Raw genomic sequence first — 25,536 nt, 5'->3', positions numbered from 1 at the left:
TGCTGTTTGTGGGAGCTTGCTGTGCACAATTTGGCTGCCGTGTTTCCTACATTATAATACAGTGACCACACTTCAAAGGTACATCATTGGCTGGAAAGTGCTTTGCGATTCCTGGTAAGTTGTGAAAAGTCCTATATAAATATAAGTATTTTGCTTTTTCTTTTTCTAAGTGTCCAAAGAAGTGTTTAGAGAGTGCAGAGAGTACATTTCCACTGCTTACAGCTAAATTGTCGATGGATACCTGCCTGTTGGAATACTTTGTAATTGCACCCTTTCTGGTGATAACACAAGTGCTCCTCCACTGTATCTGGCACTGCTTCTCTCTGAAGTCAGAGCAAGTGACATTACACTTGGAATATAGCTAAACCCTTTCAGCAATACCCATGGAACGTGCATGTATGCAGAGCAGCGCTGAACTTTGGTGCACTTCTTTCCACAGTCAACAGCCTTGTTTGCAACCACTGCTTGTGACATAGTACAGCAATACTGAGCATCCCTGTCGGAGAGAGGGCAAGAGAAGAAAGATCACTTACTGATTTTTCCATCTCACTGTGTGCCCGTCACAGCAAACATTGTTGTTTCTCCGCGTTGCTGACTTTGTCAGAGATAACATCTGTATTGAATCCTGGAGCTTTACTTGACTTGCCTGCACACTGGCAGGGTCGCTTTGTGACTGGAATGACTTTTTTTTCTAATATTCTCCCCATCTCTCCTGACGTTCTGCAGCTAAAACGCTTACTGCAGTACAATTCCCCAGGGACTGGCATCATCCACCATCTCCTTTGTCCAAGTAGCCATGATAGTATGCCAGCCTGGAGAGTGACTGTCAGCTGGCTGCACAAGCATGAGAGGGTAGCATAACCAACTCTAACCTGTTCTCATTTGACACACACATTGCTGAAAAAAGAGACATTTTGAAGCTTTCCATCTTGCACCCATCAGGACACTTCACAAGAATGCCAATACAAGGGGAAAACAACTAAACAGCTAAACAAAATAAGTGGCAGCCATTCACTGACTCGTTCCTCAAGGCAATGTCTTGACCAATCAGGGCCAAGCTGCCTGGTTTAATTTTCAACAATACTTGGCAATTAACTGTGAGTCACCATCACTGGTACATTCTCTATGGCAACGCCTCTACCAATCGGCACTCTCTTATACAGTATAAATTGTTGTTTTCCCCTTAAATTAGTATTCTTGCAAGTGTCCTGATGAGTGCAAGATGAAAAGCTTTGTCATGTCTCTTTTTTCAGCAATGCCCAAGTTCTGTGCTACCAAACAACTATTTGATGTACACATATTTTATCATGGTCACTGAATAGGAGTCAAGTTAATATCCCTACAATCCTCAGTAAAGGGCATGGAGGCTTATTGTGGAATGCTAGGGACCTTTGTGATGCAGCATCACACTGGCTAAATAGGGGGCCTTGTGGCTCAGTAGGTAGTGCCTCTGCCTTTGAGCTAGAAGCCTCTGGGTTCAAATCCCACTCCAGGACTTGTTGGCCATAGAAGGCATATTCCTGACATGTATCAAACAAGTTGATCCTTGTAACACTTCCCCACTATTCCCCCAAGAGGGGTAAAAAAAGGTGCGTGAGAAGATGCAAACCAAAACTGGATGGCGCATCTACCTACAACTGGGGAGGTTAAGGCTGGGATTTTGGAAATTCTCACCTGAAGTCAACAGACTTTTGGATGGTCTGTCAAATTTTCCACCTGCCTGCGATGCATAAGTGTGTATAATTCACTATACTGCACTTTAATCTGAGCTCACATACTATTAGGCTTGCACAGTCTCTGACATCTGTAAAGCCAAACCTGTTTTATTGCCCTACTATCATAGGAACATGGCAACAGGAGGCCACTTAGCCACCCGAGCCTGTTCCATAATCCAACGAGATCACGGCTGATCTGCGGCCTAACTCTCTATAACCGTTTTTGACCCATGTCCTTTATACCTTTTGGTTAACAAAAATCGATCAATCTCAGATTTAAAATTAACATTTGTGGAAGAGAGTTCCAACTCCTACCACCCTTTGTGTGTAGAAGTGTTTCCTATTTCACTCCTGAAAGGTTTGGCTCTTATCTTCAGACTGTGTCCCCTAGGCTCCCCAACCAGTGAAATAGCTTCACCCTATCTACCATATTTGTTCCCTTACTATTTTGAAAGCTTCAGTCAAATCATCACTTCTTCTAAATTCCAGGGAATACAACCCTGGTGTGTGTAATCTGTCCTTGTAACCCTTGGAGCTCAGGTATTCTGGTAAGCTTACACTGCACTCCCTCCAAGGCCAATATATCCTTCCTAAATTGTACTACCCAGAACTTCTCACAGTAACTCCAGGTGTGGTCTAACCAAGACTTTGTCTAGCTGAAGCATGACTTCTAGTCCTCTAGATATTCCATTAGCCTTCATGATTGTTTTCTGTACCTGCTCATTGCATTTTAATGACCTATGTATCTGGACCTCCAAGTCTCTTTGGATTGGACCTCCAGCTCTAGCTTTTCACCACTTAGGAACTTCCCTATTCTATCCTATTTGGTCCAAAAGTGGATAACCTCACATTTGACCACGCTGAAATCCACTTGCCACAATTTTGCCCATTCCCTTAATTTATCGTTATCACTTTGTAGTTTTACATTTCCATCTTCATTGTTTACAATGCTGCCTATCTCTGTCACATCAGGAAATATGGATATGTGGCTTTCTATCCCATTATCTTGGTTATTATCTGTAGGGTTGTTTCCTCTAATGATATCATTAAAGTTATATAATTAATTTAGTCTTGATCGCATGACCAGTCTTAGCTTACCTTTCGGAGGGGTGGGGGGGAGATAGTTACTCCCTCCCTATGGCTTCATCTAACTTTATCATGAACGAATCTAATGTTTTAACTCCCAATTTCCTACCTGCAAGAGCATTCCAAATTATAATTTATATTCATTCCCAGGATGTGGAAAGTGCTGGCATTTATTACCCAACCTTACAAAACTGAGTAGCTAGCTAGGCCACTTCAGAGTCAACCACATTGCTGTTAGTCTGGAGTCATTTTTTTAAAAAATTCCAGCTTTATTTAATTAACTAAAATTATATTCCCCAGCACCCATGGTGGGATTTGAACTAAAATACTGCGGATGTCGAAAATCTCAAATAAAAACAGTATGTGCTGGGAAAACTCACCAGCCTAGCAGCATCTGTGGGGAGAGTTAACGTTTTGAGTTCGATATGATTCTCCTTGGGAATCGAAGGGAGGCAGATATGCGATGGATTTTGTGCTGTTGATAAAGGGGAAGGGTCAGGGATAGGTGAGAGGGCAGGGGAGATAAAATCACAAAAGATATCATGGAACAAAAGGCAAAGAAGAGTGGGAATGGTGGTGGTAAAGGAAAAAAGCATTGGTCTAGAGTAGGTGTTAATAGCAGAATAAGGGCCGGTGCTGGTGCTTGGAGGGAGGGGCGGGGGAGAAAAGTACAAAATAGGAGGACAGAGCGGGATTTGAACTGATGTTTCTGGATTATTAGTCCAGGCCTCTGGTTTACTAGTCCAATATTATAACCACTATGTAACTGTAGCCCAAATGTTGTATAATATTGATGCCTCCTTCCATACACATTTTCCTGAAAAAAACTTGCACTCAGAGCTTTGCACGTGCATTGTGTGGAAGCAGCAGCAGGGAGCCAGTATGATGGAGCCCAGCACGGTGGTATCAGTACTGTGGCGCCAGTACTGGAGCCTCATTATTGCACTGATTTTGTTCTGTTTTGGGTGTCTCCTTTTCCTTGCTGCATTGCAGTCACGGTGATGCGCTCATTAGAAAGGCAAGAGCTAAATCTTGACTTGGCTGAATAATCAAAGATGACAGGGAGATGCATCCGGAGGTGTAGGAGTTACTGCCATTGTGTATATTTCTGGCATCTTTTTTGCAAAAAAAAAGCATCCAGTCCATAAAAGCTGCCGGCCAAAAGTACTTGGTGCAGAGGTGCACGTCAGTTTGACACTAACAAGAAAGGAATTGAATTTATTGAAATCTAGGAGTCTGAATTACAAATCCCAGATTAATTTACCTGCAGGCACCTGGGTTTTGCAGTAGCCTGCATATTCTGTACTTTCAGGAACAGAACTGCCTTCAAATGTCTTTTCGTTTCCAATTTTCTCTCCTGATCCCTTAAGGAAGTCGACTGCCACTTGGATATAGATTCGCGGGTCTCAGTGCACCACCGCACCTCCCCCCTTCAGCCACAGGGCATTCCCCTTATGGGAGCATGGAAAATTAGCATTTGTCTCACACTTGAAACCCTGGTATTTTACTTTTCATCCCTCAATCCAGTTCAATTATTACTGCTCTCCCGCCTGAATCACCTGGCAATTTGGACTTGGAGTACTCCGTTCTGTGGGGCTTAATGCCAATAGAAGGTGACACTCAATACATTGCCAGCAGAGTTACATCTTCATAATGCTAACAAGCAAAATTATACACAGAAAAACAGTGTAAAAGTTTAGGTGGCATGGCAGCACCGCTTATCGGATCGTCATTGGGACAGGGTGGATGAAAGACAAAATGTTGTGCATTTATAGAGTGCCTTTCATGACCTCGCTTTGCCCCAAATTGTTTTACAGCTAATGAGGTTTTTGAAGTTGTAATATGGGGAACATGGCAGCCAATTTGCACACAGCAAGTTCTCAAAAACAGCAATGCGATGACGACCAGATAATCTGTTTTTGTGCTGTTACTTGAGGGATAGGTGTTGGGCTGGACTACTGGGGATAATGCCCTGCTCTTCTTCGAAATAGTATCGTGGGATCTTTTACATCCACCTGACAGGGCCTTGGTTTAACGTGTTAGCTGAAAGACAGCATCTCCAACTGTGCAGCACTCACTTAGTGCTGCACTCAAGTGTCAGCCTAGACTTTTGTGCTCAAGTCCTGGAGTAGAATTAATGCTGCTGAATATGGCTGTGTTTTCAGTAACTCACCAAGTCCTTTATGTGAGTTGTGTCACAAACAGTCAAGACCCCTGATGGTTATGGAATTGGGCACTGACTCAGAGATACTTTAACAAGGGCCTGGGAGTAGATCTGCCCTCTCGTGCAGAGATCACTGAATGCAGCTCGGTCCGACAAGATAAGGAGCTCCTCCCTGGAGAGTGGAAGGACTCCATATGAAATAAGTTTGACTAGTTTCAAACAAGTTCTCACTGAGCAAGGGCCGCAAGTTGGCACAGGTTCAATGTTAAATTGATCATGCCACTCAGAAAGCTAGCAACTCTAAAATATAAAAATATAAAATGATCACACTGGAGCACTGCTATGAGGTGCACCGGTGAGGTAAGGTTATCTTTACTGTACCTAACATGGTAGTGTTTGATGGAGATAGGGTAATTGGCGCTTTCGTCAGTACAGAACCCATGCTGAGTGTCTGAACTGGAGCTCTATTCCTGGTACTAACATCCATCAGCTTAAGTCACCAAATCGGTTTCTTTAAAAAGGGATTCCCACTATTGAAATTAGGGGCAGGGCGGGTATGGCATTGTGTTTTCTGATTTCAGTATTAAAAAAGCCCAAGGAAAAGGGGGTCTATTTTAATGCACGCTGCTCCAACTATTTTCTTCAGGCCAGATCTGGAGCTTCAGTTTAAGTGTTATCATCACGAAGACAGACAGATGAACACAAACTGGCCAGCCTCTGTCCAGGTTAGCGTGAACGCTACGCCCCTCACAATAGAACGAGGGGACAACAAAACTTCCCACAAGCCTCTCTACTTGAAGCACGTGTGTCAGCCTGGAAGGAACACCATTCAGATCACTGTGACTGCCTGCTGTTGTGTGAGTATAACTGCTGTCTGACGGTGATGGTTTTACTGTATTTTCACTGCTCGCCATCGAGCCTGCCACACTTCACTGGTGCTCAGCCCCTCTTCCCGCAACACATTCACCTGACAATCCTTGCTGACCATTCCAGATCTCACCTGGACATTCCAGACCTCTCCTCTATCCTTAGGTCTTCCACATCCGAACTGTTTTATGCTAATTTATTGGGTTTTTTTTTGGTTTCCAGATATCGTCAATAGTCACACTGTCAGTTTGTACAGATCAGAAACTCTTTCTGTTTCACTTTCCATGCTGCCTGGATCAAACTGGATTGCACTGTCTACGTACGCATCACTTCAGTCTCCATTGCAGCTGTGAAATGCGGCACCTGGAACACTTACACATAACACATTAGTGCCTAGCTAAGTAGTTCCTAGCTAATTATAGATATTTACAGATAATACAACAACGTGCATACTCTATTTCCCTTTGTTTCACCAACACTTGCAGACTCTTCTGATGTCTTGCTGCTACTGTCTGGTCTCTTCCCTTTGAGAGCCTCCTCCAAAATTATATACCTGGCTGTGCTTTTGGTCATCTTTCCTAACTGCTCCACTACTGTTTGGCGCTGTTCTCTCCTCTGTGCAGCACTCTGAAGTGCTTCCTGTACTGAAGGTACATCGTGCAAATTGCTTCTGTGTTTTCATTCCTCAGCCCATCCTTTACATATCACACCATTCTTCATTCTAGACAGGAGATTGCTGACATGCTCCCAAACCTTTGTCATCACCTCTTTTAAGCCGAGCACGAGAGAATTGTTTTACATTCAGCTGGTTGATACCGAGAAAGGAATTCCCTATGAGTATGTCAGTTTCTCATATCACACAGTGCAATTTTAATCAATAGGAGTATGTTGATTCATCCAGTTGTCTCTCTTAAGCCCGGATCTGTGTTGCCTGAGCTCAGCATTACCTCCCAGTAGCCTCATTGAAATGTTGAGGCTTTCGGTACATTGTAATCGGGTCACTTTTAATAGTTATGACAGGAATAGTTCAGTCATCATGGGATTTAATTGTTTCAGCTTGACTAAGTCTCATTAAAAAAATATGGGGCAGAATTTTACAGCCCCTCTCGCCAGTGGGATCTTCAGTTCCTGTCGAAGCCGGTGGGCTTTTGAACGGCTCGCCGCGTTTCCTGGCCCCGCCCCTATAGAAGGGGGGGGGGGGCGCCCCATAAAATTCCACCCATGAAATCCCCAATATTTGTCCATTTGTGACCTGCATATAATTGAGTACCTGCATCTTTCTCAATGTTTGAAGAGACAGACATCTAGATGTGAAAAGTACAGAGTTCGTGGTCAAACACTTAACGTGCTTGAACTAAGTTCCTAGAGGCTTTTTTTTAATGCTGCTGTTGATCCATTGAAGGGTTAAAATAGCACAGATTTGAAAACGTGCCTGTTCAGCAGCTGTAGGCATCGGTTGGGAGACCTGGGATTTATCTGGTCACACCAGCAAGGTAACCAGGGCCAGCATTTTCCAGATTCGGCGGCCCTGTCAAAAGCCCATTGACTTTCAGCGGGGCTGGATGATCCCAGCGGTGGGTGGGGGCCAGAAAACCCCGCCCTTAAGTTCCTCTGTGGAGGCACTTTGCAAGCAAAATAGCCTTAAGAACAGGCTCTTAATTGCAGTTCCATCTTGGGGAGTCTGCAGTAATTCTCCTACTGTTGACCTGAATGACATTCTGTTGTCTTCCCTGCAGTCACATCTGTTTGTGCTACAGTTAGTGCACAGGCCTTCAGTTCGATCAGTGCTGCAAGGCCTCCTGAAGAAGAGACTCCTGCCCGCGGAGCACTGTATAACAAAAAGTAAGTACTCACCAAATGGGTATGTGGGGAGGGGAAGAAGAATCTTCCAGGAACAAATTAATTTTTAGCAGTAGGAAATGGCCATAACGTTGATTCTTTTACAGTACAGCCCCATTTGCTAACTATATCCTCCAATCCCTTCTCTTCCCAGAAACTTGTCTAATTGAGCCTATTTGCGCTGTTTTAATGTCCTTCTACGGTCATAGTCTATTACTTCATAGGTTTAAAAGTCTCACCTAAAAGTCCCTCTTACTCCTAAGTTCCTAAACCCCACTCCCTTCAGTGTTGCCATCTTCAGGAGTAATCGTAAATAGTCGGTTTTTAACGTCCCTTTTGGCTGAGGTAGGAACGAGCTAAAAACAAAAAACTGCGGATGCTGGAAATCCAAAATAAAAACAGAAATACCTGGAAAAACTCAGCAGGTCTGGCAGCATCGGCGGAGAAGAAGAGAGTTGACGTTTCGAGTCCTCATGACTGCTGGTCTGTGATTACTCTGTTCAAAGAGGGTGAAATGCTAATAGCTGGAACAATGCACCAGAAGCCCTTCACTGTCCTTTCACCTGAATGAGAGAGATAAAAGCCTGGAATTTCCTTGGGTTTTCCCACCATAACTTGGTGGAACCCCCGGTTTAGATGGCTAAATATGGCTATATATTCTGATACCCCAAGGGTTTTGCCAATGGGATGGCAGTAATTCCAAAGAACCCCAAAAAGAATCCCCAATTAACATTCATGACCAATCTGTTTAGGGATTCCTCTAAAGATATTTGCCTATTGTGGAAGGTCTGCCTGTGTCCTGCGGTGTCAGAAGCTCCCAAACAAGGTATATGGACTGCAGGATTTCAACCATGCTTTTAATTACATAATACAGGAATTGCTGGATGAAAATTAACCTACTTTACAGCCTTCCGGACTGAATATTGAGTTCAACAATTTTAGATCATGAACTCTCTCCTCCATCCCCACCCCCTTTCCGATTCCCCTTTTTTTTCCAATAATTTATATAGATTTTTATTTTGCCACCTATTTCCATTATTTTTAAATGTATTTCCATCCATTGTTTTATCTCTACCTTTTAGCCTATTTCGATCCCTTCCCTTCACCCCACCCCCACTAGGTCCATCTGTACCTTGCTCGTCCAGTTTTCTACCCTTAATTAGCACATTCCTTAGATAATATCACCACCTTCAACACCTCTTTGTCCTTTTGTCTGTGACATCTTTTGGTTATCTCCACCTATCACTGGCCCTCTATCCAGCTCTACCTGTCCCACCCCACCCCAGCCCCCTTAAACCAGCTTATATTTCACCTCTCTTCTATTTTTACTAGTTCTGTTGAAGGGTCATACGGACTTGAAACGTTAACTGTGTTCCTCTCCGTAGATACTGCCAGACCTGCTGAGTTTTTCCAGGTATTTTTATTTTTGTTTTGGATTTCCAGCATCCGCAGTTTTTTTTTTTGCTTTTATCCTAGGCTCCACCTAGTTCACCTTCAACCACCCTGGCAGTTTCTTGGTACAACGCTAATGGAGTTGTTGACTAATCTCTGCAATCGTTCTCCATCAGTTGGTCGACAATGAATCCAGACGCAAGGGGCAGAATCTTACCAGCCATGCAGCTGCAGTTTCGGTGGCAAACAGAGGGGGAAACGCTTGAGAATAGCGCAGTGTGTTCCCGCCTTCAGCCAGTTGTTCCACAAGTGGTTGTCTGCCCGGCAGCTGCGGGTAACCAATTAATGCCAATTCCCTGGCAGACTGGGGGCATCTTTGGGATCTTATTTATTTTGTCCACGGCCCACTGCCCCAATTAATGATAAAGTTGAAGCTTTGGTTCATAGCAACTGAAGGCTTGCCCTTGGAAGCTGTGTTTATGGTGAGCACGAGCGAAGAGCGTTGAGAGAAAGCTCAAGATGTAACAGATATTCTTGTTTATAAATTTTAAAACCTGTTTCTTCTGAGAAAAATGATCTCCTTCAGGCAGTTCCTGTTAAATTAAAATCGCCCTGGCACAAAGGGAATCAAAATAAAAAGTGTTCTTGGTAACAGGGCTTCACTGGGCGTTGAAGTGAATAAATGAACTAGCGGCAAAAACAGAAATACCTGGAAAAACTCAGCAGGTCTGGCAGCATCTGCGGAGAGGAGCACAGTTAATTTTTCGAGTCCGCATGACTCTTCAACAGAACTAAGGAAAAATAGAAAAGGGGTGAAATATAAACTGGTTTAAGGGGGGGATTGTTAGTTCTGTTGAAGAGTCATACGGACTCGAAACGTTAACTGTGCTCCCTTCCACCGATGCTGCCAGACCTGCTGAGTTTTTCCAGGTATTTTTGTTTTTGTTTTTGATTTCCAGCATCTGCAGTTTTTTCGCTTTTATCTAAATGAACCAGCAGGATTGTCTGGTGACCATAATCTAATAAATCCTTATTGCAAGTGTTGTATGTGGATTTGGTGAAGGGTAGGAGCAGGCTTGAAGTGAAAGCCTGTCTGGTAAATTACTCTGATGGCTTATTGTCTAGACCCGCACATGAAGTCCCATCGATCGTGGCCTTAAAGTCGACCCAGCGTGTTAAATGGCTTCATTTTTGGGGGGCCAAAATTCCTGTTTGGGCCTATAATTGGTGTATAAGTCGAGTCCCCCTTCCTGTTCTGCTAAGAAATGCTGTACTTGCACTAGGAGTAGGCCTCAATTTGTCACCTCAGAAGTGCGTGTATCCCCTTAAAAGTCGGCGCATGTGACCCAGAAGATGTATGGGAATTTAAGACACGCCCACACAGCGCGGTGAACAACGAACAGAAGGAAAACAAAAAGAATGAAGCACAAAGCTGTTTTCAAGTCATAACGTTTGGTAACGAGTCAGACAACTGTGCTGCAGCAAAGGAATCTGGGAGCAGTGAGGAACTGGTGTGAGAATGGGAGGTTGAGGAAGATGCCCGAGACCAAATGCGCCAGGAGGACTGACCTGACCTTGAGAAGCAGGTATCAGAATGAGACCTCCAATCGTCAGAATGGTCACATCGTCACCAGAAATGCAATGCAGATCGAGGCACGTAAGTGGGCCAAGTCCAGCGAAGAGCGACAGCTAGTTGGTGTAGCCGCTTCACAGAATGAAAATGTCTGGTGTTGTGGCAGGGGGGCCAAAATTTCTCAGAGACTACCAAGGGACTTGGATGCCAAAATGACGAGCTTCCAATGATTCTTCAACAGACGGCAGCAAACACCAGTGCTCATTATGCCACGTCGGAAACATGGATGAAATGCCCATGAGTTTCAACATGCCCAGCAGCTGAAATGTGGAGTGGAAATGTTCTTTTTAAAAAAAAAGGTTTAGTAAAAACCACAAGACATGAGAAGACAAGATTCATGGTGGTAGGAACCTGCATGGCTGACTGAACAAAATTTACATCTTTAAATGTAAAACCATGCCGAGAATCAAGTCCAGGTTTTGTGCCTGCCCACGACAACGATTGGGTGGATGAGGATTGAGTGAAGTTGTGGGACGATAATGTGTAAAATTGGTGACTCGGTGGCCTTTGTAAAGAATGCAGTGGGATGTGTTAAGATCCCAGGTAACTGTTGAGATCAAGAGGCGCCCGAATTGCAGGTGGTCTAATGTCAGGTCGAGGGCAGTCTAAACACCAGGCAGTCTAATGTCTCCAGATCAACCTTGGATGTGCACCTCAACAAGCCATTCAAGGATCATGTTCATGTCAAATGGCAAAGTTAAATGGTTGACAGGAAAAGCCTTCACAAAAAGTGGAAGTCTGTTCGGTGCCCTGTTTGATGTTTTGTGTGGTTTTGCCATCAAATTGTTGTATGCTCTTAATGCACTGTCATCAGATTATTCAAAATGTGGAATATCCAGTGGAGTAGATAGAGAGGAATATGGCTTGTTGTGGAGAGATGATTCTGAAACTGAAGGCACCACATCTGATCCAGAGTGGGATCCGCACGATGGTGCCATAGCCCAAGTGACACAGGATGAATTTGACGAACTCTTTACGTCGGATGCTGAAGACAATGAATTTGATGGTTTTTAAAATGTTTTGACTATGGTTAAAAGTGTCCTTGTAGAATTAATTCATTGCATAAAACATGTCACACTGATTTGATTTGATTTACCAGTGTTATGTTTTTTATTTCCCATTTCAAAATGGCGACCACCTACACCAACACTGGCGGTTCACAGTTTATACTCAGTGTATAAGTCGACCCCTATTTTAGGAAGGATTTTTGAAGCTTAAAGGTCTATTTAGACGCCACGATCTACAGTATAGGGACTTGGATGATGCACTGGAATGCTGCAGGACTGCAGCAATCTATTAATAATCAATGCCGTCAGGGAAAAATATACAAGCAGGATTCATCTCGTTAAAGCTGCTGTACGTTCTGCAGGGTGTAGTCTGCTTTGACATAATCTTGTAAACATTTAACTTTTCTTCAAAACAGTCAAGCGGAATTTCAACAGCAGCGCGGTGTCGTCGGGTAACCCTGGACTGAACGGAGAGGATGGTGTTGAACAAACCGCAATTAAAGTGTCCCTGAAATGTCCGATCACATTCAGACGAATCCAGCTCCCAGCCCGAGGACATGATTGTAAACACATACAGGTCAGTTGGACTGACAAACCGGCACAGTCCCCGGTCATGTTACTAGTGCTCGACTCCTTCAATGCTTCAGTAGGTACCTTGGTGATTTCTCTCCCCCTATCCTCTTGAAGTCGGACACCCAGATATTTCGGCAGGAGTATCCCACAAACTTGAGCTCGCAGATCTGCCACATTCAGGGCGTAGGGGGGGAGAGGCAGATGCAAAGGCTATAAACTGCAACCATGTGGCAGAATTCCTAGCGGGTCAGAAAATCCAGGTCATTATCTAGGTTCACACAGAAGAGCTGCCAATTAGACTGGGGATACAGTTGTGCAGGTTGCTGTGGATTTGTACACTCAGGGTAATGATGCAGTGCTCACTTTATCCCACCCAAGTGAATATCTTACATGGGGAACAAAAGGAGATTAAAAGTTAACTGTTTGAGACAGCGCTGGCAATTAGGCCCCATTATTTCAGCAAGGAGCAAGGTACAGAGAGAGGAACAATCCAAAAACAAGAGAGTAAAGCAGGCATGAGACATGTTGTGGAACTTGCGATTTCTGTCTGTTGATCCTCTGCTCTCCTTGATAGACCTGGGGTGAGAACGCATGTTTGTGTGTTCAGGAAGCCATCAGAGTGCAAGAAAACAGAGCTCATGATCTGTGAACACTGGCTCCTAACCAGTGGTGTTTAAGTGTGCAGAGCAGAAGATAGTTAACTTGAGTCAATATAAATGATCAGGACCTATATTCAGAGTATTCAGCCGATGATGACTATTCTGCCAATTTTCTGGTTACAGGCAGTCTTGTTTCAATTCAGGAAATCAATTGGGTCAATTATAAAGGGTTCAAAAGTGGACAATTGTGATATTGGATTAATGAGCTAACAATGCTTTTTTGTCCTTACCAGTGTTTCGATCTTGAGTCCTATTTACAGTTGAACTGCGACAGAGGGACGTGGAGATGTCCGGTGTGCAAGTGAGTTCTTCATTTGTAGAGTCATGAGTGAAAGCTGTGGGAAAGCATTGCAAAAGCTTTGTTTTTTAACAGAAGCTCCTTAATTGGCTCCCTTTGTCTCCTAATATACTTGGAAACAATACTGCAGCCACTGGAGGCTATCGATCTCTGATATGAACGTACTCAACAAATGAGCATCCACAGCTCTCTGGGGTAGAGAATTCTAAAGGTTTATAGCCCTTTGAGTGATTACATGACGCCTCATCTCAGTTGTAAATGGCTGACCTCTTATCCTGAAACAGCGACTCCATGTTCTGGACTCCCCACCTCAGGAAAATATCGCTTCCCAGTATTTACTGACAAATCCCTTAAGAATTTTCATATTTATATACTAACATACGAATTAGGAGCAGGAGTAGGCTATTTGGTCCCTCAATCCTACTCCGCCATTGAATATGATTATGGCTGATTCGATTGTGGTCTCCACTCCACATTCCCGCCTACCCCAGATCACCTTTGACTCCGTTGTTAGTTAAGAATCTATCTAGCTCTGCTTTAAAGATATTAATTGACCCAGCCTCCACCACTGTCTGGGTCCCTCTGAATATCAACGTTCTCCAGTCTCTCACCGTTTTGAAAAAACATTCTGCTTTTCTATTTTTCCTACCAAAGTGGATAACTCTACATTTCTCCACATTTTATTCCACCTGCCATGTTCTTGCCCTTTCACTTAACCTGCCTGTATCCTTTTGCAGCCTCTTTTGTGTCCTTCTCACAGCTTACTTTTCCACCTAACTTGGTATCACGAACAAACCTGGATATTTTACATTCAGTCCCTTCGTCTCTAATGATATTAATAGCTGAGCTGTTAAATCAAATAACTGAGGTTCAAGCACTGATCCTTCCCATACCTGACTAGTTACAGCCTGACAATGACTCATTTATTCCTAATCTCTGTTTTCTATATCTTATATTCCTCAATTCCTCAATGTATTACCCCTAATTCCATGCACTGCAAACTGACACCTTATCAAACACTTTTTGAAAATCCAAATACACAACACTATAAGGATAAGGTTCCTCCTTATCCACCCTATGGGCGGAATTTTACTCCCACCTGCCCGTCCATGGGTGTCATCGCTTGCTATGACGGTCAGGCGAGCGTCTCGATGTCATCGTGCACCTTGCGCGATATCTTGGTCGGCAGTGCGCCCACCGACAATGAAGAGCCATTAAGGTATTACTTAGCAATTTTTCGCTGCCCCCACCCTAGCAGCGCCGAGCTTCTCAGCGCACCTTTGACGCTGGCTGCCCGTTAGTTGTCCAGCCAGCGTGAAATCGCAGTCGGGGGCCGATCGTGGGCGGTGGGCCATTTCCCAGCTGCTCCTTGGGCCTGTCCGACAACCCGGAAATCCTGCCCGATGTGTTATAGCCACAAAAAAACTCTGAACAGACTTGTCAAACGTGATTTCCCTCTTATAAATCCACGTTTGCCCTTGCGTACCATATTATGAAATTCTAAGTGCCTTGTTGTCATGCCCCCTAATAAGAGATTCTAACACTTCCCTTACGACTGATGTCAGGCTAATTGTCCTATCATCCCCTGTTTTCTCTCTCGTTCCCTTCTTGAATATCAGAGTTATGTTTTCTGCCTTCTAATCCATGGGGATGTTCTAGAGCTTATGGAGCACTGGAAGATCAAAACCAATACACCCACTATCCCCGCAGCATCAATTTTAAAAAACCCTAGGATGTAGGCCTCAGGCCCAGGATTCTTGTCGAATTTTAGTCCCATTAAATTCTACAGCACTATTTCTTTACTAATACCAACTTCCTCAAGTTCTTTATTCCTCGCTACCTCCAGAGTGTTTTTTTGTGTTTTCTACTGTAAAGACAGATACAAAATATTTGTTTAACATCTCTGCCATTTCCTTAGGTCCTGTTGTACTTCATCCTGTCTCTGCCTCTAGGAGATTCATGTTTACCCTTGCTGATCTCTTCCCTTTTACAAACTCATAGAAGCTTTTACAATCTGCAGAAAGTTTACTCTCTTTTTTTCATCATCAATTTCCTGGTCACCCTTTGCTAAATTTTAAAATCCTTCTCAGACTTGCTACTCTTTTGTAAGCTGCTGCCTTTAATACTATCGTTAACTTCTCATTAGCCATGGTTGGACCACTTTTCTCATGAGAGTTTTATTCCTTTAAGGAATATATAATCATCGCGAATTATAAATTATGGTAATTTTCAATCTACCTTCATCAACTTGCCCCCTCAATACCCAAGTGGTTTACTTTGCTCAGATTCAAGACTCTTAACTAAAGCACTCAGAACGTCAATATAAAATTCTATCATATTATGATCACTCTTCCCCAGAGGCTCCTTTACTACAAGGTTATTAATCAACCACGGGTTGGATTTTATGGTTTTTCCGGTGCAGTAAGAGAGGCAGAGTTGGGAAATACATGGTCAGCACATCAAATCAAGCATCAGCCGGCTGGCATGAATTCCAGGCAATCGGCATTGTGAATTGGGGGCCTCTGCTCCCAGCGGGATATCTAGGGCAGACGGGAGAGGGGTTAGGCTGTCAGTTCTGGCCAGCAGTTTATTGTCTCCTTAATTGTTGTGTCAGCCTATTGAAAAAAACTGGACAAATAAAGTCTACTAACAGCCAAATGCTGCCACCTACAGCAGCAGACTGCGCCATTACATGCAGCCAAGGTCCTGTTTGCAGGCCTTGTTGCAAGCTCCTCATTACCTGGCATAACTTACTCCCAATGCTTTCCCACACCACAGGTGAAAAATGGAGTGGACATCAAAACGTTTGCAGCCGATTGCCTCTCTAACGAGCTCAGTAGCTTGTCCATTGACTGTTTCGAAAGGGTGGGCTTCTGATGTCAGCACCTGCTCGCCTTCCTTCTTATCAGAGCCTGGCAGGATGATATTGGATTGTCAACCCAAAATCATCATGCATCATTCCATATTTTACGGTGGGGGTGGGGGGGGGGCAGGGGGAGGAGGGGGGGTCATTAGCAGAGGGGAGGAGGGCAGCCCTCCCAACTTGTGGCCGTAAAGATCTAAGGTCCTCTCTCTTGTTCCTCCCAATTGATACTTCCATCCAATCCGGTGTCATTTGCATATTTAGAATTGGTATCTTTGACTCCAAAGTCCAAATCGTTCATGTAAGTTGTGAACAGCACTGATCCTTGTGTAACACCTCCTGCCACTCTGGGAAAACTACCCCTCACTCCCACTCTCTGTTTTCTGTCCTGAAGCCAACCAGTAACCCATTCGGCCCCTTGTCTCCTGAATCCAAATTCTCTAACTCAGGGGTTCACAAAGTTTGGGTCATGACCCCCTGTGTGGGGGGAGAGGGGGGGTCACAGGGCGAATAATTGGGGTTGCGAGCTCTGAGGCAACAATGGCGGATGTGGAGCGGAGACTGAGTTTTGGCTGTGAGAGCCTTTTGGTTGTGCCTGACTTTTTTTTTGCTGATGGGGGCATCTTAATGCCCTGAGATCAATTGCTGCCACTAACACAGCCTGTAAAATAGGTGTTTCGTTTTTGTGTAACCCTGCTATTCGAATCCCCCTCTCTTCCTCATCAACCATCTCCAGACCCCCTCCCACTATCCCTCCGCCAGCCCCCTCGGCGCCCCATACTCCCTGTCAACAACTCTTTCCCCGCTCTGCAGTTTTCACTCTGGGATCGCACCAAGTCTGAAGCATTAAAATGGGGTCACATCGGGAAAACTTTTTGGAAACACTGCTCTGACTTTATACATGAAATCTATCATGGGGCACCTTACTGGAGGCCTTTTGAAAATCCTTTTGAAGATAAATTACATCTACTGCATTGCCATTGTCTACTGTCTCTGTTACTTCCTCAAAGAATTCAGTAAGCTCGGTCAAGCAGGAGTTTCCCTTTTGAAATCCATGCTGACTATTCTTTATTATTTAATTTCTAGGTGTTCTTCTCTAGTAAGGATTCCCTTATTTTTCCTATCACCTATGTTAAGCTGACTGGTCTATAATTCCCTGGACGTGTTCTAAAGAACAGGAGGCTCCAAGGCCTGAGGTTCTGGAGCTTCAGCTGAGAAATGTGCTTAGCTGGTCTTTTTGGTTGTTCTGTGTGTAAGTGTCAGGCCCTCCAATCGAAGCTCCATGCTGGGAGTCAGAGTTTGAAAATTCACCCCTAGCGCGCGGTGTTACTTTGGAGTTGTTGTCTTGCACTGTGATTTATTGACTTTAGCCTTGAATACATTTCTCTTTCCCTTTCACTTTTAACAGTAAAACGGCGTTGCTGGAAGGGCTGGAAGTAGACCAGTATATGTGGGGTATCTTGGCAGCCATTCAGAAGTAAGTGAATATATCATGTGACTTTGCTCGTTCTGTAGCTGTGTGGACATCAGTAAGAACATAAATAGAAACAGGACTAGGCCATATGGCCCCTCGAGTCTGCTTTACCATTCAACAAGATCATAGCTGATCTTAAACCTCAGCTCCACTCTCCTCCCTAATTCCTTGATTGCCTTAGTCCAAAATCCATCAGTCTTATTTTTGAATCTACTCAGCTGTAACCACAACATATACTGTGGAGAGTGCCCACAGCTCTCTGGAGTAGAGAAGTCCAAAGATTCACAACCCTCTGAGTGAAGAAATTTCTCCTCATATCAATCATAATGCTCAATAACTGGCCAACACACATATACAGTCTGATGTCCTGCTTGAAGTAGAACTCTACAACCTGGAAGTTAAGAGAACCTGAAGCACAGAACTCCCAACCTCCACTTCTCTTCCCCCTTTGTCTTGGTGCAGACTAACTTCAGGTGGCTTTCTGCAAACTGATGGCTTTGACTTGCCTCGAGCTAATGATTGGCTACGAGCTGAGAGATGGTGACAGGCTGACATAGACAATGTACTGGAGGCCAGTTGCAGATAGCTGCTTGCAACCTTGGCTGTGACTGGATAAAGCTGGTGGCTGACCATGAACAGTCTTCAAACAGTAAATTGATTTACTTTTTAGGGATAGGCACCTTTTACATTGTTTTTCAAAGTTAGCTTTACAAGTACAAAACTGAAAGGACCTGCAAGCTGTACTTTGTGTTTGTTACCTGGAGAAATAGTGAGGTTAATGGGAACTTACACAGCATAAGGCAAGAATAAGGTAAACTGGTGTTCTTGACTTGGTTTTGTGAGTGGCTGTGTCCATGTGGTAGAAGATAGTTTCTAAGAGCCATTCCCCCAACAGTGATCCCTTGAACTGAGAAAAGGTAAAATATAAAACATCTTTCAATCTTGCTTCACTCCTCTAACTCTAAACCAAAAGAAACAGCTCTGTGCTTGGAGGTCATTCTAAAATTGCGAGATATTCAGGCAGAATTGATATGTACCTTCAACAGATGGGGGCATTTGTGGGTCATGGTACAAAACGTGGGCTTCTGGCAATGGTGGGAATACACTGGCCACAGGTTCCACTCCTGATTCTTTCATGAAACCTGGCTATGTTGGATCTAGAAGTCCATGTAAACAGCTATTTTTTTCATAAAATGAGCCTCGTCAATGAGCAGTGGCAGGCTGTGTTGCGCTGTGGACGGGTTATCTATGTGTGTCCTTCAGCGGAGGTTGCTGGACACTGCTTGGGCGCTGGTACCCTGGCTGATTTCAAAGTGTACAGCCCCCTCTCGCTCAGGGCACTGAGATGAATTAGAGTGAAAAACAGACCTTTCACATGCAATACAAAGCTAAATGAACACAGAAGGGTTGAAAGCATGTGGATGAGCAAAGGTCACATTTCTGTTCAATTTCCCCAGCACGGAGTTTGAAGAGGTTACAATCGACCCTACATGCAGCTGGAGGCCAGTACCAGTGAAGTCAGACATTCACATCAAGGATGACCCGGATGGGCCCATGGCCAAGAGGTGTAAGACAATGAGCCCCAGCCAGATGATCATGCCGAATGTAATGGAGATGATTGCAGCACTGGGTCCAGGAACATCTCCCTACCCATCTCTGTCACTGCCACCAGGGGGCAGTAATAACACTGAATATGCTCATCAGAGTAAGTACATCAACAAGGCTGTGCTGCCTCTACCTATTACTGTAGCATATTGTCTAATAGAAAGACTTGCGTTTGTATGGCACCTTTCATGACCACAAGACATCACAAAGCACTTTACAGTCAATTGAGTGATTTGAAGTGTAGTCACTGTTATAATACATAGGAAACCTGGCAGCCAATTTGCAAACAGCAAGCTCCCACGAGTAACGAGATAATCTGTTGGTGTGGTTTTTTTTATATATTCGATCACGGGATGTTTATTGCCCATCCCTAATTGCCTTTGGTGGTGAGCTGCCTTCTTGAACCGCTGCAGTCCATGTGGTGTAGGTACACCCACAGCGCTGTTAGGGAGGGAGTTCCAGTATTTTGATCCAGTGACAGTGAAGTAACAGCAAGTCAGGATGGTGTGTAGCTTGGAGGGAACCTCCAGGCGGTGGTGTTCCCATGCATCTGCTGCCCTTAGCCTTCTAGCTGGTAGAGGTCACGGGTTTGGAAGGTGCTGCCTAAGGAGCCTTGTTGAGTTGCTTGAGGGATAAATAAGTGTTTGAGGGATAAATACTGGTCAGGGCACAGGGCTTAGCTTCTCTGCTCCTCTTCAAAATAGTGCAACAAAGTCTTTTACGTTCCATGAGAAGGGACGTCTCAGTTCAATGCCTCATCCAAAAGACAGGACCTCTGACAGTGCAGCACTCTCTCAGTTCTGCAGTGGCATGTCAGCCTAGATTTTTGTGCTCAAGCCCTGGTGTGGAGATTGAACACGCAATCTTCTGACTCCAAAGGTAAGAATGCGACCAACTGAGCCACAGAACGTCAGCTTTTTCTGAAAATTCCTCACGGGTTTCCAATGTTTACTTTATTGTAGGATTTAATGGGTGTAACTAAAGAGTGAAGATATCTACAGTTACTCCTTATCTTTAGCTGGATTTTTTGGCATCTTGGCATTTCAAGTTGAAGCTGTCTCGACAACAATGTGTTTATTTAAGTACAAATTTCATTTTACAGATTCTCCAGTTTTTTTCCTCTCTGATTTGAAGTGTTTTTAATTTCAGCAAACGAAAGCGTCAATAATAGCTCTGCTTTCTCTCAGCGTCCTGCAGTGGACTTCTTCCTCATTATATTTCTGATAACGCTCTTGTTCATGCTCCATAATTTATAAGAGAGTTGTTCCCTGCTCCGGTAGGCTTTATCTCTGGTAGGCTATCCATATCAGGGGTGTCCATTTCTCCCTTTTTGAGTAGTAAGTCATAACTGGTGACTAGGCTGTGTCTGAACGAACCTCTTTCGCTTGGCAGGATCACGATTGACCAGGTCCTAACCCCAGTGTATATTGGGCACAATTTTTCTCTCATCAGACAGGAGTAAAATAGTGCGCGGCGATGTCAGGTGAGCGTCCCCATGTCATCGCGCACTCTCGCGATATTTCGCTCGGCGGGCGTGTGCAAGAGGCGGTAGTGCACCCGCCGATAATTAAGAGGCCTACTAAGACCCTCAGTCAGTTAATTAAATTAAACTTTTCGCTGTCTGTCCAACAGTTCGGCTGGCAAGCGGGTGAATAAGCCTTCGCGTTTTTAACGAAACCTCATCCACGGGCGGGATGAGGTTTCGGACAGTAAATAAAAAAAAAAACCAAGACAGATTTTTAGAACTCATTTTTATTGAACAGGTGACAAGAGTCACACGAAGGGTCATGTTTTCCTTATTTCGGGAAATCTTTCCTTTTAATGTTAAAAAATCTTCAGCTCCGTGAGGCAGCTCGGTGCCTTCAGGGAGCTGTCACTGAGCGCTCCTCCCACCCTCACCCCAGCAGCGTGCCTTTCACACTGGCTGCCTGGTAATTGGCCAGCCAGCCTGAAATCGCACAGCCGGAGGCCAATTGTGGGTGACAGGCCGTTTCCCAGCCGCTCCCAGGGCCTGCCCGACAAGGGTTAAAATCTCTGCCCATTGTGTTTCTTGCTCGGTCCCTTTGTCTCTCCTCTTCACTGCAAGCGGCTTTTAAAAATAGATGCATATTTATATCCAGGGCCAGCTGATTGCTTTCACACTAAGTTAATCGCACTAATGTTGTATGAAATATCACTTTTTTTTCCGAAGAGTTTGCAATACTGAGAAAGTACATGAGTGCACAGGATTAGGAAATATTTTCTGCTGAATTTTACCTTTCATATGATGGAATTTCATCAGTGGATTAGGTGCACATGGAGTCACAAATTAAGTCACAAAAGTTCTCAATTTATTTTAAAATAATTTCCATTCTTCCCCTTGGGATCTGATAAGCTCCATGTAGTCCAGCAGTTTGGATTTGATATGACAGTAATTCACATTGTAATTATATATGTTGCGAGAACAATGCTTTTCTCCTCCCTTCACAGTATCCTTGTCATATTTGATTTTTAATGTAACAATTCAATGGATACTGTGCAGCCCCTAATACTACAGCGTGGTTCTTAACCAAGGTTGAAATGTTAGAGAACAGACATGGTAAATTGGGATGTAAACCCCAATTTTTAAGCAATCAAAGGCCCGTTTGATACCCACACAATTGTACCCAACGTTAACTTTCATTAAAATCAGACAGGATGTATAATGGCAATCCAGCACTTATTGACCTCATTTCCACCAAACAGGTGAGGAGGGTGGGTGAGAAGGCAGAGGGAAAGGAGGAGTTCCACAGTTCTGAAGGTCTGTGAGGGAGAATGAGTTGAAGTATAAGGCTGCTCAATGAATCTTATTGCAAATGGTGAGGACAGAGGGAGAAGGGAGAGCTTTGCAGATGGGGGCACTACAAGCTTAAGAGGAACAAAGAGAAAGCTGCTAAAGGCTCTTAACCTTTCATATTATCCACAGCATTTTGTACATGCATCTGATGTAAAGCAGGGTCAGAGGCATTAAACAGAGTACGTGGTTGAAACTGTGGGCCCATGTCAGAGACATAAGGAACCACTTGCAGTTGTCAAATCAGAAGCAGGCACTTAAACTGTGCAGTACTGCTGATTTACAGGGCTTTGGCTGCTGATAACTGCACTTGGTGCAGACAGAATGGAGCAATGCCTTTTCAACTATGAGGCTAATAAACCACGGGAATAGTCTGCAAAAGGCAGTAACAGACACAGCAAGGTTGGCAGGATCTAGCTTATCCTGTCCAGAACACAGTGGTCCTGATATTTTCTGAGGCAGAATTTCCAAGCAGGGGAAGGGAGAAGTTCCTGTCTGGAAGTCAGGGTTTCCTTCAACGCTGTGGAGTTCTAACACCACAGCCTGATTGGGTTTTTGTTTTAAGATGCTCCTCCACCCTGGAAGCCAGCCTGATTGACAGGCATGGCTCCCTGCTGGACAGGAACACTGCAGGTGCGCTCCTGCTCCTCGGGTTAGAGATCGCAATGGTGAGGAAGTGGATCCACAGTGGTGTGAAGGGGAACTACCAGGGCAGAGATAGGTGGAGTGGTGTTGGTGATTGCAGGACAGGTCCAATGATGGGAAAAGAAGCAGATTAACTTCAGTGGGGGTGAGGGGGGGTGGTGAAGTGGAGGAAGCTGGGGAGGCAGTGGCAGTGGGTTCAAATCCCACCATGGTGAAGTGTGAATTCAATCAAAATCTGGAATTTGTGATGGCCATGAAACCATTGCTGATTGTCACAAAGACCCATCTGGTTCACTAATGTCCTTTAGGGAAGGAAATCTGCTGTCCTTACCTGGGTCAGGTCTACATGTGACTCCAGACCGACAGCAATGTGGTTGACTCTTAAATGGCCTCGGAGTAAGGGCAACTAGGGGTGGGCAATAAATGTTGGCCTCGCCAGAGATGCTCGCATCCCATGAACGAATTATTAAAAAAAAAAAGCACTCCTGCTCTCCTGGGTTCACAGGCAGTGCCAGAAAAGCACTTGCCTCTTTCATGCAGCAGTTCTCATGTCTCTTTAGCTGTCAGGTTTCCTGGGGCCTGGGAAACCCCACTGGCCGGGGTTAAAGCTGGAAAAGAGATGAAATCTTGAGACACACAGCTTCATTAAAACATTTAAATCAGGCACCTGCTACCCTGGGAGTGAGGCAGGGCTGATTTCTATTAAAAGACGAGAAGTGAGTAGGTTGGGTTCCGCTTTGAGATTTTAAACATTTTAACTCCCGACCCAGTGTTTGCTTCTGGTACACAGCTCAGTTCCTGCCCTTTTTTGTTCTCTATCTCCGCCCTTCCCTTTTGCCTTCTATTTCAAGCAAATTCCTGGCAGCAGCCCAAACCGAGGAAAATTGAGTTCTGTGACAACACTTCTTTGTCCCTGTTTGTTTTAGACGGTGAATGTCTCTTTCCCCAGATAAGGTTCTCTCTATGAAGTTTCACTCCTGGAATGGTGTCAAGCAGCATTTCCTGTTCGTCTGTAACCCCTGGAGACTTGGCTGTGTGTTTGAGAACAGGGAATGTGCACCTTTATTTGTCCTTCACTCTTATCAGAATCATAGCTGCACCCGTCTTCCCACACCAGGCACATTGATAGAACACATGATGAGATGTGCACTTGCAGCTATTACTTCAATCAGTTTTTTGAAAGATTAAAGACAAGGTTACACCACAGAAATAGCCTGGTCAGGGAGGAGAAGCTCCAGCGTAGGACTGTCCAAAATACAAGGGAGATTTTTAAAAATCTTTCACTGCATGTGGGCGTCGCTGGCTAGACCAGAATTTATTGCCCATCCTTAACTGCCCGTGAGAAGGTGGTGGTGAGCTGCCTTCTTGAATTGCTGCAGTCCATGTGGTGTAGGTACACCCACAGTGCTGTTAGGGAGGGAGTTCCAGAATTTTGACCCAGTGACAGTGGAGGAACGGCCGATATATTTCCAAGTCAGGATGGTGATTGGCTTGGAAGGGAACTTGCAGGTGGTGGTGTTCCCCATATGTCTGATAGATACCCTTGCCTTTCTAGGTGGTAGAGGTTGTGGTTTTGGAAGGTGCTGTCGAAGGAACCTTGGCGAGTTGCTGCAGTGTATCTTGTGGATGGTACACACTGCTATCACAATGCATCAATGATAGAGGGAGTGAATATTGAAGGTGGTGAATGGGGTGGCAATCAAGAGGGCTGCTTTGTCCTGGATGGAGTCAAGCAGCACTCGTCCAGGCAAGTGGGGAGTATTCCAACACACTCCTGACTTGTGTCTTATAGATGGTGGACAGGCTTTGGGGAGTCAGGAGGTGGGTTACTCACTGCAGGATTCCCAGCCTCTGACCTGCTCTTGTAGCCACAGTATTTATATGGCTAGTTCAGTTCAGTTTCTGGTCAATGGTAACCCCCAGGATGTTGATAGATGGAGATTCAGCGATGGTAATGCCATTGAATGTCAAAGGGAGGTGGTTAGATTCCTTCTTGTTGAAGATGGTCATTGCTTGGTACTTGTGTGGCGCAAATGTTACTTGCCACTTGTCAGCCCAAGCCTGAATGTTGTCCAGGTCTTGCTGCACATGGACATGGACGGTTTCAGTGTCTGAGGTGCTGAACGTTACAGGTAAATTATAGGTAAAGGAGACGTACACATTGTACAACTGCTCATATAGAGGCCGTTAATCAGTTCTGACATGAGTGTCCAAGCATTATGTCCTTGTGAGCTGCTTAGGGAGTAGTACCTCAGCCTCACCATATTCATCTCTATTTCCATTAATTTGCAGATATCTGAAGTTATCTTGGTGTTCTGTTTGAGGAACTACCAAGCATCAAGGGACACAACTCTCTTCAAATTTTATAAAAACAAGCCAGTAAATAAGATTTTTAAAAAATGGAAAAAATGAACAAAAAGTCCTGGAAAAGCTCAGCGGGTCAGACAGCATCTGTGGAGAGGAACAGAGTTAACATTTCAGGTTGATGATCTTTCAAAGAACCTGTCCTGCTGAAAGGACATTGATCTGAAACGTTAACTCAGTTTCTCTCCACAGAGGCTGCCTGATCTGCTGAGTTTTTCCATCATTTTTTGATCTTATTGCAGTTTTCCAGCATCGGCAGTATTTTACTTTTGTAATAGGATTGAACTGCCTGCATTTTGAGAACTGGATATCCAGGGCTTAGGAACCTCCCAATTTACGTAAGCTTTTGTCTAACTCCGAGACTTTACTGTATTGTAGTACCAGAATAGGAGAAAATTGAATTTGCAGCAATTTTTAGGTAGTTTGCTTTATTAAGTTATTACATTTGCACAACGATAGGAATTGTAAGCTTCCTAGCTTTTATTTATTGGAAGAATATTACAAATGTAATATACTGGGGTTTATCAAATTCAACCTTGT

At 44.3% G+C, this 25,536-nt stretch overlaps 1 protein-coding gene across 9 annotated transcripts in view; it reads left to right on the top strand.

Moving 5' to 3' along the window:
- The window catches only part of LOC121289994 (zinc finger MIZ domain-containing protein 1-like), a 139,848-nt gene that overhangs the window by 96,745 nt on the left and 17,567 nt on the right, over nucleotides 1-25,536 (top strand). For all 9 annotated transcript variants that reach the window (XM_041210093.1, XM_041210100.1, XM_041210096.1 and 6 more), the window contains 6 exons: nucleotides 5,612-5,822; nucleotides 7,569-7,674; nucleotides 12,120-12,280; nucleotides 13,169-13,236; nucleotides 17,505-17,573; nucleotides 19,028-19,275. In XM_041210093.1, the coding sequence (XP_041066027.1) occupies nucleotides 5,612-5,822; nucleotides 7,569-7,674; nucleotides 12,120-12,280; nucleotides 13,169-13,236; nucleotides 17,505-17,573; nucleotides 19,028-19,275 (863 nt within the window). The remainder of the gene's footprint in view (nucleotides 1-5,611; nucleotides 5,823-7,568; nucleotides 7,675-12,119; nucleotides 12,281-13,168; nucleotides 13,237-17,504; nucleotides 17,574-19,027; nucleotides 19,276-25,536) is intronic.

The sequence above is a fragment of the Carcharodon carcharias genome, chromosome 17, assembly GCF_017639515.1.
Source record: "Carcharodon carcharias isolate sCarCar2 chromosome 17, sCarCar2.pri, whole genome shotgun sequence".
Classification (NCBI taxonomy): Eukaryota; Metazoa; Chordata; class Chondrichthyes; order Lamniformes; family Lamnidae; genus Carcharodon; species Carcharodon carcharias.
Note: the sequence above shows the minus strand (reverse complement) of the source record. Positions and strands in the feature narration are given on the sequence as shown.